Source organism: Alosa sapidissima, chromosome 16 (assembly GCF_018492685.1).
Source record: "Alosa sapidissima isolate fAloSap1 chromosome 16, fAloSap1.pri, whole genome shotgun sequence".
NCBI lineage: Eukaryota > Metazoa > Chordata > Actinopteri > Clupeiformes > Clupeidae > Alosa > Alosa sapidissima.
This window is the reverse complement of record NC_055972.1, coordinates 13,704,619-13,723,095: the sequence shown is the minus strand read 5'-3', so window position 1 is coordinate 13,723,095 and position 18,477 is coordinate 13,704,619. Positions and strand designations below refer to the sequence as shown.

The 18,477-nt window shown below is 45.0% G+C and overlaps 1 protein-coding gene across 2 annotated transcripts; it reads right to left on the bottom strand.

Annotated features, from left to right (window-relative positions):
- Nucleotides 1-428: 428 nt before the first annotated feature.
- On the bottom strand, nucleotides 429-18,435 carry aftphb (aftiphilin b). Of its 2 annotated transcripts, none has more exons than XM_042065725.1 (9): nucleotides 18,231-18,435; nucleotides 12,743-14,323; nucleotides 9,477-9,640; nucleotides 8,539-8,665; nucleotides 8,187-8,243; nucleotides 7,661-7,780; nucleotides 6,313-6,373; nucleotides 2,901-3,024; nucleotides 429-1,641 (listed from the first exon to the last, which is right to left on the bottom strand). In XM_042065725.1, exons 2-9 carry the CDS (start codon nucleotides 14,282-14,284, stop codon nucleotides 1,503-1,505), a joined length of 2,334 nt encoding a protein of 777 aa, XP_041921659.1. In that variant the 5' UTR covers nucleotides 14,285-14,323; nucleotides 18,231-18,435; the 3' UTR covers nucleotides 429-1,502. The 2 variants fall into 2 exon arrangements, with proteins under 2 accessions (XP_041921659.1, XP_041921660.1); XM_042065726.1 differs by having other exon boundaries at nucleotides 18,293-18,434.
- Between the last annotated feature and the right edge of the window lie 42 nt (nucleotides 18,436-18,477).

The following is an 18,477-nucleotide window of genomic DNA, read 5'->3' as shown; positions in this document are numbered from 1 at the left end:
ATTCCATGGAAAATTACGTTTTTTGTAACATCCATAACAATACAAATTTGATGGTATGGTATGATGTGAATGATTACATGAAATTTGAGCATTTGTTATTTTTGGCTGAAGAATGTACATCAGAAAAAAATGCACAAAAAATGAATGTTATCATTCACATCATACAAATGCCAAGGGATTTCACTGGCGTTATGGATGTGACAAAAAGTAGTACTGTGTTCTGAAACTGAAACCCCGCTGCTATTTACACACGGTATTTTGACATAAGAGCAAAGAGGACACAAATACCCAGCCATGACAAGATCACTGTCGGGACCAAGGGCTGCTACTTGGCCTTTGGGTTCTGCAATTCTCTTTAGGAGAGACATTCACTGTCCTTACAGTACGTATTCAATTAAAGTCATTAAGAATATTCCACAACAATCATGTCATTTAAGGCTTCTGTTTAATGTGTTAAATACTAAAAATAAAATCTCACACACTGGGTCTGGAAAAAGATCACAGACAGGTTGTGAAACCCTCTCATAGGTTCTTCAAGTATAGGACCATTTTCCATTGGACCCTCGAAGCAAGATTTTCTCTCTCCCCTTTCTTTCTTATGTTTTTTTTTTTCTAAGGAGTTGAATTCACAACACATGGTTCTAAAGCACCAATGAACTCTGATTACATCCATTTTATCCATTATATTATTGTGCAATAAGTCCCTCTTAAAACATCCAGTGATACGACTAGGGAGAAACAAACGTACAGAATATCGGAAACAAAGATTGGAAAAAAAAAAAAATCACAAACAAGTACAAAAAAGAATCCAGAGGAGAATATTGGTCTGTTTTCCCTTTTGTTACATATATGGATGGATTCATGTAGCTCTATCGAAAGGAAGAACCAGAGGCATGCCAAAATAAAGATCAATGAGAATGCAACAGGAAAAACAGTGAAAAATAATGGGAAATGTTCCGTGCTGATATTTAATTGTTTTGATGACATGAATAAAAGCTTTGGATTAAGTTCTGATGTTTTCCCCCAAGCAACAGATTTGGAAAGATGATGGCCTTTCTACAAATAGAAACTCTGAGAGGATGAAAACAACAACATTGCCTGAAATACTTATATTATATCCGATACCTCTCTGGGGCATGTGAACCTTATTACACAAAGTTATGGATTCATTGTGTACAGTCAGTTATGTAAATGAATGTTTGTGCATGTTACATAAATGACAGCTTAAAAGGCCTTCTAAACTGGCTATGATATTGCTTTATACTAGATATCTGTTACATTAATGTCTGTTGAGAAACCAATGCACATATTAATAATAAATACACCTTTTATAATGACAAAGTCAAAAGAACAGAAGGGAAACAATTATACAATACTAAAATCAAAACAAAGAGAGGAGAAAGGAGACAAACAAGAAGAAGAAGAAGAAGACAGACATAGACAGAGTGACATAACCAGCATGTGACCTAAAAAGGTCACTGTGTGTGAGGCAGACTGGGCGGTCATGAGGGCGAGTCCGGAGGCTGTGGAGCCAGGATGCTGGGGAACATGAGCACTTTGGCCCGCATGAAGGACAGGTTGGGGAGGCCGCTGAGAACACGCGCCGCCTCCTCGCTCAGGTTCTCATCCCTCACGGGCCTCCTGCTCAACACACACACACACACACACACACACACACACACACACACACACACACACACAAACACGCACAAACACGCACGCACGGCAGAAAAACAGAAATCCAATCAGTCATTTGGATATTGTATGTGGATGAATGTCTTTGCTAGAACGGACCTAGACACAAACCCATTACTCACATTCAAGCCACATCAATCATGTGACAAAAATGTTAAAAACACTGACAGAACTATCCCAGCATAACAGGCAAACTCAGACAAGTACTGCTTCTTAAAATGACCCTTTTGTAAATAAGTCACTGTATGGGACAGAAAAAGAACGAGAGAGAGACAGAGAAGCACAGCTATTTGTATGAGAGGCACAGAGCGAGAGAGAAACTAATGCTTTGCAAGTAAAACTTACATAGTCATTGGTGTCACACAGTTTTACCATGTAAAGGATGAACCTGAATAGTCTAAAAGAGTATATATACTTATACTTATAGTCAACAGGTGCCAAACATCTTTCACTTAAAGCAACACAATGGAGTTCTTAATAATGTCAAAGACCAGACCATCTCTGGGATATTTCCATGACTAATGGTAAGTCTATAGCCTGAAAATGTCAACATTACCGCCAGCTCCATCTAGTGGCCTGATTAACATCCATACTTTAAAAGGTGCCTGTGTTGACAATGTATAGGTGCATCCCAAAAAATAAGAATATCATGATAAAGTTTATTTTTCCCCCCGTAATTTATTTAAAAAAGTGAAACTTTCATATAATCTAGATTCATTACACATATGGTAAAATATTTCAAGCCTTTTTGTTTTAATATTGATTATTCTAATTTGATGATTACTGTTTACATCTCATGGAAATCAAAAATCCAGAATTTCAAAATATTAGAATAAAGAATTTACGATACAGATATGTCGACCTGAGATGAGCTCTGATCAGCTAATTAAGTCAAAACACCAGCAATGGTTTCCTGAGCCTTTAATCTCTCAGTCTATGCAATAGGGCAATAGTCACTTCCATGACATTCTAATTCTATGAGATGCACCTGGGGGGTATTCCAATTACGTGGTTTAGTGACAAACCTGGGTAAGTTAACTCAGTAGAAGAGCTGTATGGCTTAATTCTCCTAACGAAACAATGCCATAGGGCTCTTGTTGTAGGAGGTTTACCATTTACTCTGAGTTAACTTACCCATGTTTGTCACTAAACCACGTACTTGGAATACCCCCCTGTACATCTAAACAGGTGCAGTGCTTTCTGACCTGGTGGATGTGCTGTTTTGATCTATAGTTGACATCAGGCGTGTGAAGGCGTCAGCAACATTTTTTCCGGTGTTGCTGGACTCCAGTGTGGCTGTGGTCAGTTCATACAACTCTGGATCCACACCTTAATTTACAGAGAAAGATAGATGAGAGAAGACACTTACATCAACACAGATATGATCGCAAAGTACACTAAAATGTACTTTGTTTTGCTTTACACAAATCCAAAGTTAGAAAGAAACACACACACACAGTTTCAGAAGGTGTCACTTTAACTTAGCATGCACGTTCACTGCAAAAAGCTTCCTTTTGCTTTTTGACTGAAAAGATAGAGATGAACCACACACAACAGCAAAACAAACAAACTAACAAACAAACCAAAAACACACAAGCCCTCTTTTGCTCTAAATGAAGGATGGAAAGAAAAGCAGCAATACTTACTAAACATGAGAAGCGTCCAGAGAGGAAGGCAAGAAAGCAACCCAGAGAACCAGAGCGCTCGCAAAGGAGGAAAGATTCGTTTGGACCCCGCTCAGAACCTCTTACAACTATATGGCTAAGTGTGGGTTGTTGTGATTGTAGTATACAATATCACTTATTCAGTCTTTCAGTTGCGTGATTCTGAGTGAGAACACTTCACACAGACTTTGAGATGAAGAGTTCAGATTTGCCAGATATTTGAAACAGTGCAGCACGGCAAACACAATCCACGCAGTCAAAAATACAGATCGTCTCAGATGTGTGAAGTATGTTTGTTGTAGTGAGGTAGCAAAGCCAGAGATTCTTCTGAAAACTACATTTTTCCATTGCAACCCTTGCAAAAGTCCCCATACTGCATGAATAAGGTTTTGAATTTGAAGAGGTTTTACTGAAATATTTTCGTGTTATACCTTTTTAGTGTGAAATAAAGTATCCATTCTCTGCATTGGGTATTATTCTTTATTGTTAAATCATAATGGGCTAAGGCATGCAAAGGGGAGTAATATTGGTGTTCTTAAAGGAGAACTCCAGCAAGTTTTCACATAGCTCTCTGTTTCTCAAGGTCACTGAGTTACATTATTTTAAAAATGCCCCCAGAGTGTAGCACTGTAGCTGTTGGCTGCAGCAACGTGAGCTAGGTAGCACCAAATGTTTTTGCTTTATTTCGTACCGACAGTACTCGGTGACCTCGAGAAATGAAGATCTAGGTGAAAAAACACCCGAGTTTTCCTTTAAGGCCTAATGCCAACAGGGGTTGTCTAAACACAGTTTCACAACAGGTTTAGCCTGTTGGAATTTTATGGCGATTTGGGAATAATTGTGGAGATTAGGTCTAGCCTGTTGAGTTTTAGTAGAGTTTTAGTCCAAGCCTGGAGGCCTGATGCCTGCTTTCTGCCCAGAACAGCAACAGGGGAGTGGAGCCTTGGACATGGCAACTGGCCATTAGCCTGACAGAGGGGAGAGAATAGGCTGCAACACATTACCCTCAGGCTACTGGTGGGACGAGGTAATCTGGTCAATTTACGGAGGTGATGTTCCTTCATTCATTCATTCATGCAGTCCAGGGTTATTTCCTCCCTGATTTCAGGAATGCTAATGGGATTATGGGAGATTTCTGGCTAAAACAAAAGCTTGGGGGAAACTCTGGCACAGAGCTGACTTAAGGTATCCGTCTAAGAATGTGAGAGTGAGGGGGATGTCAGAGAACGGGATTTTCTGCGGTAAGGTGTGCGTGTGTGTTTGTTTGTGTGTGTGCGTGTGTCCGTGCGTGTGTGCGCGAGCTGACCTGCTGGAGGGGTGCTGCTGCCTGAGCTACTGTCCTCCACCGGCCCAAAGAAATCGAGGTTGAGCTCAAGCACAGGGAGAGGCCGAGGCGGAGTGGAGGCTGTGTGTAGCGCATACACACAGACACACACACGGCACTGGGGTTAGCATACAGGGTCAGCATAGCGTGTGTCCATCACGAGAAGTGCGCAGCACAGGAAAAGAGGCACTGAAGCAACACTGCTAGCGATGCAGGCGCAGGGACACCGACAGAGGCGACAGGAGAGGAAGAGGGAACCAGACAGAGAAGTCTGGGCCGCTGTATTTAAAGAGACACGAAAAAGCATTGCAGAACAAAATGTCTAAAGCCTTAGAAATAGGCAAAGTGTCTATGAGCAAAGTGCAGAGAGAGGTTGCTTTACTACTGTGTCTCTAAAAAGAATCATTAAGAAAAATTATGGTATGAGTTAAAGTAGTAGTTAGAGATATTTAGGAGGAGCGTAGAAGGAATGATTTCTTTAATTTCATAGATGAGATTGGGATGAGAGAAAAAACCCACAGCTACTTCACACAGTGACAGCTCTAGGCAGTTTTGGTAGACACTGTTCTTGTTTAATCAGAACAATAAATAAACAAATCATTAGGGAAGGTACAGACAGAAGTGCAATGAAACAGCAAAAGTGCAGTTTAAATAGAGGGCATAGAAGAAATTCTACAGGAGAGATAGATTAAGAGAGAAAGAAAGAGAAAGAGAAATAGAAGATAGAAACTCACAGTTCAGACCCACCCCCAAAATCACCTTATATGGCTTTCTCCAGTCACGGACCTTGCTAGGGCACTGATTACAGAGCATGTAAACAAACGCAGCTAGCCAGCTCTGCTGTAGTCTTAAAGACTACGCTCACAAGACACGCTCAACAGACAGGGTAGCTAAAGATCTGGGGTCACAGTGGCCAATATCCGGCTTTTCAGGCCTACCATTGGTTGACCAGACTGACTGACTGACTGACTGACACAGTATGGCATAGGTATTGTAACAAAAAACAGGCTGCAATGTAGGACATGGAGAACAAAATAGATCCAGCACATTTTGGATTTTTGTTCAGATTCAATCTGCAGATCTGACGTATGATTAACTCATCAGCGTGTTGGGAGGAGTCCGCCTCAGTGCTCTGTGCGACTTGCATAAATGCCCAGTGAGGTAGCATGTCTCTGGGCTTGGCTCCGCTGTGAGAGCAGTCCACCACCGGTTAAAAATAGATCATTACAGGGCAGCAGAAATGGGACTGACGGAGGCAAGAATGGGGGGGTGAGAGAGAGAGCCTGGAGTTTTCACAGTGGCGGCATAGAGGCAGAGGAGATCAAAGACCATGACAACCTGAAGGCTCTTCATTGAGGAGGGGATTCAGAAGAGAAGAGCAGGAGATAAAGGGTAAAAGTCAGCAAGAGAAAGACAGTGCAAGGAGACAGATAGATAGACGGACAGACATATAGATAGCCAGGGAGAAAGAAAAAGGAGCATTTGAGAGGTAGCGTCTCAGAGAGAAGAGAGAAGAGTCAGGAAGGGAAAGGAAAAACTGAAAAGTGCATCAGGAGTAGGAGCTCTGTCGGGCGTGGCGGGTTGTCTTAGCTCCTGCCCTACAGGAGGAGCCTCGGCGCAGAGACGTACCATCCACAGGGGGTTTAAGGCCACTGCTGCTCCAGTCAGGCTGCACGCTCGCCAGCGCCTCCTGTGGACACGGAGGAGAACACCACATCAGGCAGGTGACGGCAGCAAAGCTTTATTATGACATACTGTTCTCTGGTGTAATTAAGACAGGAGGGTTTGTGAAATAGATAAATATGAATGGTAATCAAATTGACAGGCGAGTAGAAAATGATTGTGCACAGGAGGGCTGTTTAGACTGAATTCATTAGGTGAAAATTGATCAGCCGGCATTAATTGCATTTTAATGAGGAGCTAATTTAGCTGGATGTGCAACAACTGTATCATCCCCGGTAATGTGAAGTGAATAATGATCTCTGTAACTGGGAATGCATACCGCAAGGAAGCACGATTTTTAATGTTATCCTAATTAGCTGTGAAATATTCCTCCTTCGGTTATCTTTATCATTACACAACCTTTCCAAGATTGTGTCGCCCCATTTTTTGAAAAGTTGCTGGTATCAAATTCAAAATTAACTTATATTTTCTATGAAATAGACACATTTGTAATTTACATTTGATATGTTGTCTACATATGTTGTATTTCCTTTTTGCAGCTAAATATGGGTTTACGAGATTTGTATATTATCACATCCTGTTTTTATTTGCATTTTACACAACATCCTAACTTTTTATAATTTGGGGTTGTACAATGGCTACACACTTTGGACAATCACCCCACTGTAAATGTCTAAATCCTGTTTTTCATTGTGAACTGGTTATGCAAGCAGCCACTACTGCCTCAAAGGACTGAGGACACAAAGGTAGACAGATCAAAGCCAAGTCCATGGAAGCCTTCGTCCTGAAGAAAAGGCACAAGACAGCTAAACACTAAGGGGGTTTTCACATATAGTCCCTTTTAAAAGGACCAAACTCAGTCCACTAAAAGGGGACCAGAAAGTGGAGCAAAACAAAAGGACTCAGTTCATTTTGTATTCATATTGTGAGTTCACACTATAGATTCTCTGCTTTGGATTATGGGTTACGTAGTTGCTCTGGGTTAGTTAGTTAGATGTATTTTCATCATCATTCATTATCAGGATGAAATAATTATCATAACCCATAATTGGTGTGGCGAACTCAGTGACACTCTGACCAGAACTGTATATAAGGTGGAACAACACTGAAGAGTTCTTCTTTAGCACCTAACGTGTACCATAAGAAGACAGCTTCCCATTTTTTCACAGAGAATCATATTTATAGCCTCATAGGATAACACCTATCCCTCAATGCCTCTTCAAAGACTGACGTTCATGTCACTCTAACCTGTGAAGCACGATGGGAGCCGTCCCAAGCCTGGGGCTGGGCCTACCTGCGTGGGTTTGGACGGGGCGTCTCTGTCTGGAGCTCCAGGAGGTGCTTGTGCTGAGGCAGCCACTGGCCCAGCAGCTGAGGAGGTGTTCACTGGATCTTTGGTGGGCTCTAGCATTCCCTGATGGAGAGAGAATGGAATAATGGGTCATCAAGATAGAGAAATACAGAGAGAGATAGATAGAGATAGAGAGATAGAGAGATAGATAGATAGAGAGAGAGAGAGAGAGAGAGAGAGAGAGAGAGAGAGAGAGAGAGAGAGAGAGAGAGAGAGAGAGAGAGAGAGAGAGAGAGAGAGAGACAGAGAGATGGATGATAGACACAAATGACATGTCATCCAGACATGGCGTGGATAGATGCCTAGATATACTATTAAAGATGTATAGACCAAGACAAAGTTTCATGGAAAGGTAATCAAAATATGTCTGTCTGGTCATACACACTGAAAGACCGCTTTCTCTGACTAGGATCTAGGAGGGGTTCCTTTTCTCTGGCTACAATAGCACCAGGTGACTAGAACTACTCACCAAGCTGGCAGCATATGTGGGCACTAGTACTGGCTGTTTCTTCTGGCCAGCAAACACCTAGGACAGGAACATAGTCTGTGGTCAGTAGTTATTAGAGACCATTTTAAATGGATTAAATGGATGCAGAGAAATACACTGACATGAATAACTCAATACTATGTCATTAGGTCTTAATATCCAATAGACGTGAAATACAAAAGCAACAGGATGACAAGACAGACACACACACTGTATGTGGAAAAGATCGGAAAACAGGATGACAAGACAGACACACACACTGTTTGTAAAAAAAAGTCAGACACAGACACAGACGCAGCCACGCGAACAGACAAGGAGAGACGGCCAGACCCACAATGTTTCTGGTGTCCATGGCCAGGGAGCGGAGCAGCTGCTTGTTGCTATGGGAACCTCCCCATAAGAACTTGAGGCTGAAGGCGCTGTGGATCTCCTGCAGGTGCCACCACATGTCCTGTGGTTCCCTAGGAAACCAGAGAGACAGACTGAGTGCACTGAGCTGGGGGTGGGGGGTGACTTAAGGTTAAGGGCTATGGATGAGGACAGGGAGGGACGCTGCACTTTAAGCCCACTTGAGGGCTTCCATGAGCAAAGACAAATATAGCAACCGAATTCTGCATACTGGCAAAACTTTAATGCTGCCTCAGTGAAAAGAAGTTTTGCAAGCACCAGCTGGAAGAAATGGATGAGGTCCTCGGATTTGCGTGCTTGTAAGTATGCCGTTCTTTCAGTCTACAGACCAGAGTTGCAGAGCTATAGCCCTGAATGTCCTCTAAAACCACACACACACACACACACACACACACACACGGCCCTGCGTGACTGAGGGGAGTGCAGCCAGAATATCAGGCCTTCATCAGGGCAGTGAGCCGTGGCCTCCCCCTGAGCTCAGCCCTGCTGGACCAGCTAGGCTATGGCTGTCCTCACTGACCCCTACACCCACTCTCCAAACCCTCGGCTGCTCTAGCACACACCAGTACCCTACCAGAGCTATGGCTGAGACGGACAAGTTGAAAATGTCACACAGTAATCACCGTGCAATCCAATCTCCTATTTTACATGAAGCTCAGAACACTGTGCACTAACGAGCATATTGCTATTCTGTAAGCTCAACACCATCTGTGTTCCCATGCTTTCCGTTGAATTTAATTTTGCGATTTTGTGCACCATCTATTTAGGTTTTTTATGAGCCATTGTCAAAAAGCTTCATTAGAACTTTCACATGGTATAGCTTGGTAACCAGTGAAATGGCATGCAACAGGGAATGCAGCTCACCGATGAGAAAAGGAAGGGGTCTGGTTTTTCTGCTCCTGCCTGGGCTCAGGCTCCTGGGGTACCAGCAAGACCTTGAGTGATGGGATCTCCTCCCCGACCTGAGGAGCCTCCACGTGGGGGAAACTGGCCTGGAACAGCCTCTGGACTCTGGAGCTCAGAGATGCCTGAGAGAGAGAGAGAGAGAGAGAGAGAGAGAGAGAGAGAGAGAGAGAGAGAGAGAGAGAGAGAGAGAGAGAGAGAGAGAGAGAGAGAGAGAGAGAGGAGAGAGGAGAGGGAGAGGGAGAGGGAGAGGGAGAGGGAGAGGGAGAGAGAGAGAGAGAGAGAATAGAAGAGAGGGAGAGAGAGAGAATAGAAGAGAGGGAGAGAGAGAGAGAGAGAATGTCATAGAGCGAGGGACAATGATTAGACACCACCACTATACACACATACGCCCATCCTCACCATTGCAAGGACCACACAAAGAAAACACTATACTCAAGCGCATGAGATACACACACAAACACACACACACACACACACACACACACACACACACACACCAGTTTATATGTATAAATGTCTTATCTATTGTATGTTCTGTATAGTATTGTTTGATGTCCTGCTTTGGCAATGCAAAGGAATATTTGTCATGCCAATAAAGCTACCTTGAATTGAATTGAACTGAAAGAGAGAGACAGATAAGAGATGAGGTTGAGACAGAGAGATGGAGGGAGTGGAGAGGAGGCACTTTAATGGTGAGTCAGACTGAATGTGAGTGGAAGGCGCGCACACACACACACGCACACACACACACACACACACACACACGGCATCCTGACAACTGGGATGGTGCTATTTAGAAAACCTGTAGAGTACAGAACAAGATATTTGATATCTGACTTGAAATGAAACCATTTTCCACAGCACATTAAGAGGGAAACAACTGGCACTATAAACTCTGCAAGAGCTCAAGGAAGCTAAGAACTGCACTTTCATACTTTCAGAATCAGGGTCTTATTCTTAACAACAACAAACATACCAAACTAACAAGCTAGACCAAAGCATAGCAATATACAATTAACAGTTCATGTCATAGACAGTTAATGGTTCATCAACATGTTCTTAATAATCTTTGACACAGGGTGCTTTGAAAGTAAACACACACAGAGTCTCATTGCTTTGACCCCTGCCTGTCCTAACATGAGCCCTGGGAAGATCTGGATCAGAACATGCTCTACTGGACAGTGAAAGCATAACGCTGGAAATGGGCCAACCTACCGAGCTCAATGGTGCTGCCCTTCTTTATACGTCTCTTTTACTGGCACAACAGAGCAGGAGTATTATAAATTCTTCAAGACAAGGAGAAAGAACTGATACTGGATATGTGTCTTTTAACTGAAAAATGGATGATCCTGAACACACATCCCACTTCTAGCTTAGTGGTCTGCTGGCTTTCTGCGTATCAACGGAGTCTGGCCACAAGGGGGTGCTGCAACTGTGAAGTGATCTTGAACTTTAGCATGGCATACCATTAGCATGATTGCCATGCACTCAATCAGCACAAGTTGCCTGCAATTAAAGTTGAATAAACGTTTTTTGATGAAGAGAAATGGAGCCTCCTTAACACCAGATTTGGATAGGACCTCTTCAACACACACACACACACACACACACCTTCCCCTCCCATTATCTTAATGGAGTTTTAGCATGCTCCATTGAGTGCTCTATCAAGCAGTACAGTGGACTTTTTCAGAAAGGGAACTAGTGAAAACCCAGAGCTGGGAGGTAAGCAAGCTGGTGGCCTGACATTGCTATCCGTCTGTCCTCTGGAGTGTAGGAGACTTTGGGAAGTCTTTGTTTACATTAGGCAGTTGTTGCTGAGCTATATACACTGATCCCAATATCAATATCAAGACACAGAGAGTTAAACAAGACAGGAGCATTGATGCTGGATGCAGTGCTTACATGATGGTAGGGGAGTTGTGGTTTATACCAGTATGTGTAGGAGTGAGTGACTGACTGAGTAAGAGTGAGAGACTCTCCCTTTTTCCACTGTTGGGATTTCTACGCTAGTCAAACTCAAGTTCCAATAGTCAAAGACATTAAATCAGACTGAAGCTATCCTTATTGTGATCGCTAAATGTGTTTAAACACTAATAATGACACAAGTGTTTCCCATATATTGACTTATTTGTGGCGGCCCACCACAATATTAACATTGACCACCACACAATGATTTTCAAGGTTGTACTAAATTGTGCTTAAATCTGGTTAGCATCATAACCACGCTGTGCTAATTTGTTAAAAACTGTTGTATTCAAGTTAATTCTGCAAACCAACCACCACAAATGGAATTCAATTCTGTGGGAAACACTGGACACTAATAATAGAATGTTCATCAACCATGCCTGTGTTTCCTTCCTTGAGTACTGTTTAATAATGGGCCAGTCTTACACGTGTAGAGTACAGAACAAGATATTTGATATCTGACTTGAAATGAAACCATTTTCCAAAGCACACCAGGAGGGAAACTACTGACACATGCACTGCTCATTTGGCCAGCTGTTGGGGCTGATAACCTAACCCCCCGTCGCAATCCTCTGCTCTGCACTGTGCAGCGCAGCTGTAGGCCTGAGTAGGGATGCTGCTGCCATTATCACTCACACACAGAACCTAATGAACACAGACAGCAGAGGAGGAGCATGAATGAAGTAAGTACTCCACAGTAAGTCCGTGTGTGTGTGTGTGAGAGAGAGAGAGAGATTGAGAGAGAGTGTGCGGGTGTGTGCTTGTGATTGAGCTCAAGGGAGAAAAGGGGTGTGTAGGCACTTTGTGCTTAAGAGTTTGTGTGTGTGTGTGTGTGTTGCAACTTTGCAGAGGACATTGCTGTCATAGCATATCTTTGTCCTGTTTACCACCACTTTGATATGGGTAGACAGGGCCTGTTTACACAGCACCTCTCCTAAGAACACGAACACTCACTCACACACACACACACACTTCAAAGATATGTGGGATCCTGTTATCTTAAACAGGAAATGAGGGATCCTGTTAGCTTAAACAGGAAAAATGTAAACTATTTTACTTGCACATTTCTTTACACATTATGAAAGTACACAGCTGCAGAGTTTATCAATTTTGGCAAGTGGACAAAACAATGCATTTGAGGATGTCAACAAATCAAGATTTAATCGACAGATTAAATCAACTATGATAAAAATCATTAGTTGCGGCCCTATATTTTTCTAGATATGCCTGTGAAGTATGCATACGGTAATCCCACTTACCGTCAGACTCTCCCTCCTGCTGGTGTGTGGACTGCCAAAGGTGGGGACTGTGACTGCTGCCCCGTCCTGCCACTGGGGTTCCTCCATCTCAGACGGGTCGGTGGTCTCGGTCTGGGCCTCCCCGAACGCCGCCCAGCCATCCCCATCTCCAGCTGCACCTGCCTGGTCATCCACCGGAGGCTCCCCGAAGGCAGCCCACTCCTCCCCGGCATCCATCCCACCACCACCACCACCACCACCACCGCCCACAGGCACAGATTGGAAATCTGCAAAGCTGTCACTGACAGGGAGGTCCCCGAACTGTCCCCCCTGGGCAGGGCCTTCCGCCGCGTCCTCCTCGGACCCAGCGTCCTCCTCTGGGGCTTCCTGGGGGTGTGTCTGCCCTGCGCCGGCCTCTGGCGGAGCATCAGAGGGAGCAGGGAAATGGGCGGGAAATCTGGCGAAGCCTCCGTCCTGTGCGCCGGACTCAGTCTGACTGAAGTCGGTGAAGCCCTGAGTGGAGTGCGCCCCTGCCTCCCCGAAGCCGGCAAAGTCGTCGTCTTCGGGGACGCTTGCCGGAGGTGGCCCCTCGGTGGTGGAAGCTGGAGCCGTGCTATTGAAGTCGCCAAAGTCCCCGAACTCCTCCAGGTCGCTAGGGGACACGACCTCGCAGAAGGAGGCAAAGTCGTCGCTCACTGAAGTCCGCGTTGGACCCGAGGGTGTCAGGAGTTCCTCGTCTGCTGGATGGACATTGCTCTCTGAGTCCTGTCCCTCTGGTAGAACCTCTCCATCCTGACTAATGCAACTGGGGCTGGGCGGCATTTCAGTAGCCCCTGACTGGGCCTGTGTGTGAAGTCCTGAGCCCGGTGGGCCTTGTGGTTCTACTGATGTCCCCTGGTCTCTGGGTTTTGAGTCTTCCTCCATGGAAATTGTCTCTTGTTCCTCTGGGGCCACCGTAGCTGGGGCATCACTACTTTGTTCCTGCTTTGTGTGAGTATGGAGTTTGGTGAAGCCATTGGGTAAGCTGGTCCCTTCTCCTGAGGATGCTTTGTGCTGACTAGTGTCTCTGTGGTCAATGTCCTCTGACCCACGGTGCACACAAGGAGAGCTGGAGCTCAAGGCAGAGGCGGTGGTGTCTTCTGAGGGGTCCTGTGCATCTGTCTCTGGGAAACCGTTTGCTAAAAGCTCCGTGACAGCCACATTTCCATTCACGTAGAGACTGCCAGTCTCGGTCCTTGGCCCACTCGCCTCGAATCTTGTGGAGTCCCGGTCCGGCTCATCCTGGGCCGTGTCTGCTGGCTGCTTGAGGGGATTGGAGCCCACCAGAGGGACCTTACAGGGACCAGGAGCCGTCGAGCCAATGGGGAATTCAGGGGGTGGCGTGTCGGAGGCTTGCGTTTGGTTGAAGACCGTGAGGGGCGTGTCCAGCTCTGAGAGGCTGAAGCTGGAGGCCAGGGCGCCGCCGAAGCCCCCAAAGTCCCCGAACTCATCATCCTCTTCCTCCATCCCCTCGTCCATTGGAGGGGGGGAGGAGGAGTAGAGGCGCATGACGTCGGGCTCCATGGTCCCCTAGCCACACCTGGGGGCCTCATGCACAGACACCTGGAGGAAAAGGAAAAAAACCCATCAATATTTGCCAGAGCTAGTTTCATGTGATCTATCACAGATTCATAGCCTGGCTAGCGCCACCACTTCTCAATGAGACGTGGTCTGGGAACCAAACGTTAATTTTCTCGTATTTGAAAAAAATGCCCAGATCCGTTTATTGGGTGCCACGGATGTCTATCAAATGCGTCTGTGCATAGCTCATCATAGTCTTGCTTTCCCCCCTTGTTCTGTGATTGGTCCCCTATCTCAGGCGAAAATTTGCTCCATGGTCTCCAGGCTGCCTTAGCAGCGTGAATCAAATCGCGCGCAAGGCAGCATGGGAACACCCAGGCTAACGGATTCAAGGATTCCCTTCAACTAATCTTCAGCTTTTCAAACGACAATAACAACATTTAAGACTTTTTATGCATTATGATATTCTGAAATATCACTGCATTTTAGTCTGCACTTTTTAGCATATTAGCATCAGTCATATTAGCATTAGGAATGCATTAATGGAATTAGGAATGCATAATGTGGCATGACAAGTCACATGACCCCGAGCAGAAGTGAGTTCAATCAGCATGACACTGCACTCCAGCAAAACAGGAAGTCTAACAAGCAGACATCAAGCACTGCCACAAACACACTGATAGGTGAGATTGGTTAACACCATCAGATTACAGTCACTTCACTTTTTCCTATTGTGACCACACAGGGGAAATCTGACTGACTTTGTAAGGTAGCTAGCCAAGTCACAGATTCTGTAATTACAAAGCGTCTCCCACCATGTGCTTTGCCGACAATAAGCAGACTACACTCCTGACGCACGACAGGCACACTGTGATGGTTCAAAGTCCAGTTTGTCACAAGGGTCATAGGGGATGCGAGTTGGGAAAAACATACGCCCCAAACCTGTGGCAAAGGTACTCAATAACTATGCAAAAGCACTAGGCAACACATACTACATGTGTGTGTGTCTGTATGAGCCTGAATATGTCTCTAACCAATGGCTCAAATCCATTGACCTATCCAGCTGCTCTCCCCACACCCAGGCCAGTAAACACATCACCATCCTACCGTGGCCCAACCCAACCCTTTCCCCTTCCCCTCTCTCCAGCTGGGCTAAGCCACTGAGCCAGAGGACAACCAGAAGGTCATCAATCCCCCTCACACACACACACCCCTTCAGAAAGCCACAGTGACAGGATCAGAACCACAACATTCCCTCAGTGCATCCTCGGAGTGCTGGCCATAACACGCTCAACAGCAACCAAGACCAAGTCCACTGGGAGGGACACAGGCCAAACCTTTCCGCAAGTGCAATGGCAACATTTCCCTACTGTAGTAATTTAGCATGTCTGTACACATTTGCACAAACCAATGTGTTGAATTTATGAGATAACTAAACTGAAATGAATTTGGAGGATCCATATAGACGCCATGGATAAGCATTTGTTGATGAGGCCTGGCCTAGCCATGATATAAAAGCCAAGGACATTTCAGCCTATTTTCAGTTAGTCCTACGCGCTTCACTAGCAAAGGTGCAGAGCTATGTAATCACAGAGTGTAGATTAAATAAAGCAGAGCAACCAAGACGTGTGGGCTGCACTTTCATTTTTACAATCCTGGGCACAATTCCTTGAGTATCTAGACAGATTGGTGTGCACTAAATTCAATTTTAACGCACCATTTTGGCACTTTGTACTATAAATAAACTGCACGCGGCCGATTATGCCTCCAAGTTGAACGAAAGAACAGTCGAGTGTACTATGCCAAGAAGGCTTTGCACATGGCTGGGTAAGAGTGGTAGGTAGCGGCTCAAGGGCACGAGGAGGACAGGCGTTCCATTAAGGAGAGGAGAGATCATAGAGAGATAAGAACTCGCTCAGGTGGTCAGGAGGAAGAGGGGTGGCTCTTAAGCTGGGGAGCCTCTCGGGCAGAATGGGGACAAGCTACCAGCCGAATGAGGTCACGGGTAATCAATAGTAAGCCTACCCAGCACTTCAACCCTTTTTGGGCACTCTCTACATTGGACTCTCCTGTTCTCAGTGTGAGCATGCCATGGGAGAAAAAAAACGACAACAATCATGCACGTATTCATGCAGTGTTGCCCACACACTTTCACAACATCTCCCTTCCCATGGTGCATGGGGGAATCAGTCCTCCTCTTTCATTTCATCTCTGTTTCTCTGAACTTACTCTCTTACTCCCACAATGTCACCTCCCCTCCATCCATCTCACTGATTCCTCTCTTTTTCACCCCTCAGTAACAGCCTCGCTGCTCTGGTTTCTCTCTCATCTTCTTTGGCTTTTATTTCTCCCACCGATCACTCTTCCTCCCACGTTTTTTTTAATTTTTTATCTGCACTCAGCTACAGGGAAGTGTGTGATGAAAAAAACAACAGTGCTGAAATGTTACAACTGAGGCTTCCCCTCCAAGCGATTCAATAACTGCTGACCTTAGGGGAACTTCACTCCTGGAGGAACTGTGAAATAGCAACAAAGCAATCATAAAGACATTCTAGCCGTTGATGTCCAGCTATGGTGAAAAACAGTGGAACGCACGCATATATTGTCAAGGCGTTTCCAGCTCCTGTCATGGAAAGAGAGGCCAGCCGCAGACCCTGTGACGTGACAGTGTTTGGACCTGTGAAACTGAGCCGGGCATCCTATCCTGGTACCATTGTGTTCAGAGTCAAACCTCACACACACACACACACACACACACACACACACACACACACACACACACACACACACACACTTCTGAGAGCCCTAACTAAGTTACTGTAATAAACACACGCTGGGGCTACCACTATGCGGTAGACTAAGACTGAAACAGTCAACAGCGAGATCATTGTGAAATACCACCTTCTGAAAAACTGTCTGGCAAAGAGTAATCAGATGGCCACAATAAAGTCCTACCGATAAATAGCATGCAGCGGAGACGGTTGTAATCTGACCTCTACCCAGGGAGTATCAGTATCAGTAACGGAGACTGTTTTTGTACGATGGCTGCAGAAACATCATTGCATTGGGTCTGTGCTACTGCGGGGCCATGTGGAGGGATGGTGACGGTCCAGCTTGCCCATCAGGTATTATGGACATATTTCCAAGTAAGATTTTGACACTTACAAATATAAAAAGACAATAACTAGGCTGCTGTTTTTCTCTAGCTACCGGTATACCCACATTGACATGATATACAAATGTGCAATGGGGTACAGTGGCAGCTGTATGTCTGCTGTATCCATCATTTTGTGAACAAATCTGCACTTCTTCTGAATCTTCTTCAAAAGCAACTGGTTTGTCAGTCCACTCGTTTCCAACATTCGCAAATTCACAAATATTTAGGCTGCAAGATATGGCAAAGTTATGATTAGCCACGATAAGCACCTTAAGATTATGATCAAGAAGATTATTATAAGGCTAGGTAGGATCACGTCCGATGGCTTCATGTTTGTAACACGATAAGAAAGGCCACCCTTCGACTATTTATAGGCACAGAATATCTGAATAATCGGTCTGTCACATGAGTTTAGATTAACACCTAAACAAACATGAAAGTGAACAACTCTCTGCCTAGCCTGAGTTGCTTGCAAGAATAAGCGAAGCGCTGGACTTCAGGTGCGCTAACAAAACTCTGATGCTATTCTAGCGCCGACTTGAAAAACAGTGGCTTCCGTAACCTGGGGCATTACTGACCCGGCTAGAGCAATGTGACAAATATGATCTTCCCTGCCCAACACCGATAGCTTTCATATCTTTAAATAGGATCAAAACTGTCCATACAAGTCAACATAACACCTGGAATATTTATTTCACACCTCTAGGTGAGCTGTTGCCAGGGAAGACCTTTAATGCTATCTGTGTTGTTGAAACACTGACGTTAGCTAGCAATTCGCTGGCAAAAAATTACCTGTAACGTTATTAACCCAGTGATGTGGTCCATGGCCCAAAAGCCAGCGGCATCCCTCTTACCGATGGCAGAAAATCAGGCAAGTGCAATTCCGCTAATCCTCGGCAACTGTCCTTTGCAAAGAAGGCTAAAATAGCCCAGCTGACGCTTCCAACGATCCTTTCCAACCTCAACCTCTCTCAACTATTCCTTTCCCAGCATGCAAGGTTTCTTGTCAACTGAAAGAGTGGAAAGGGGGCCGTCTCAA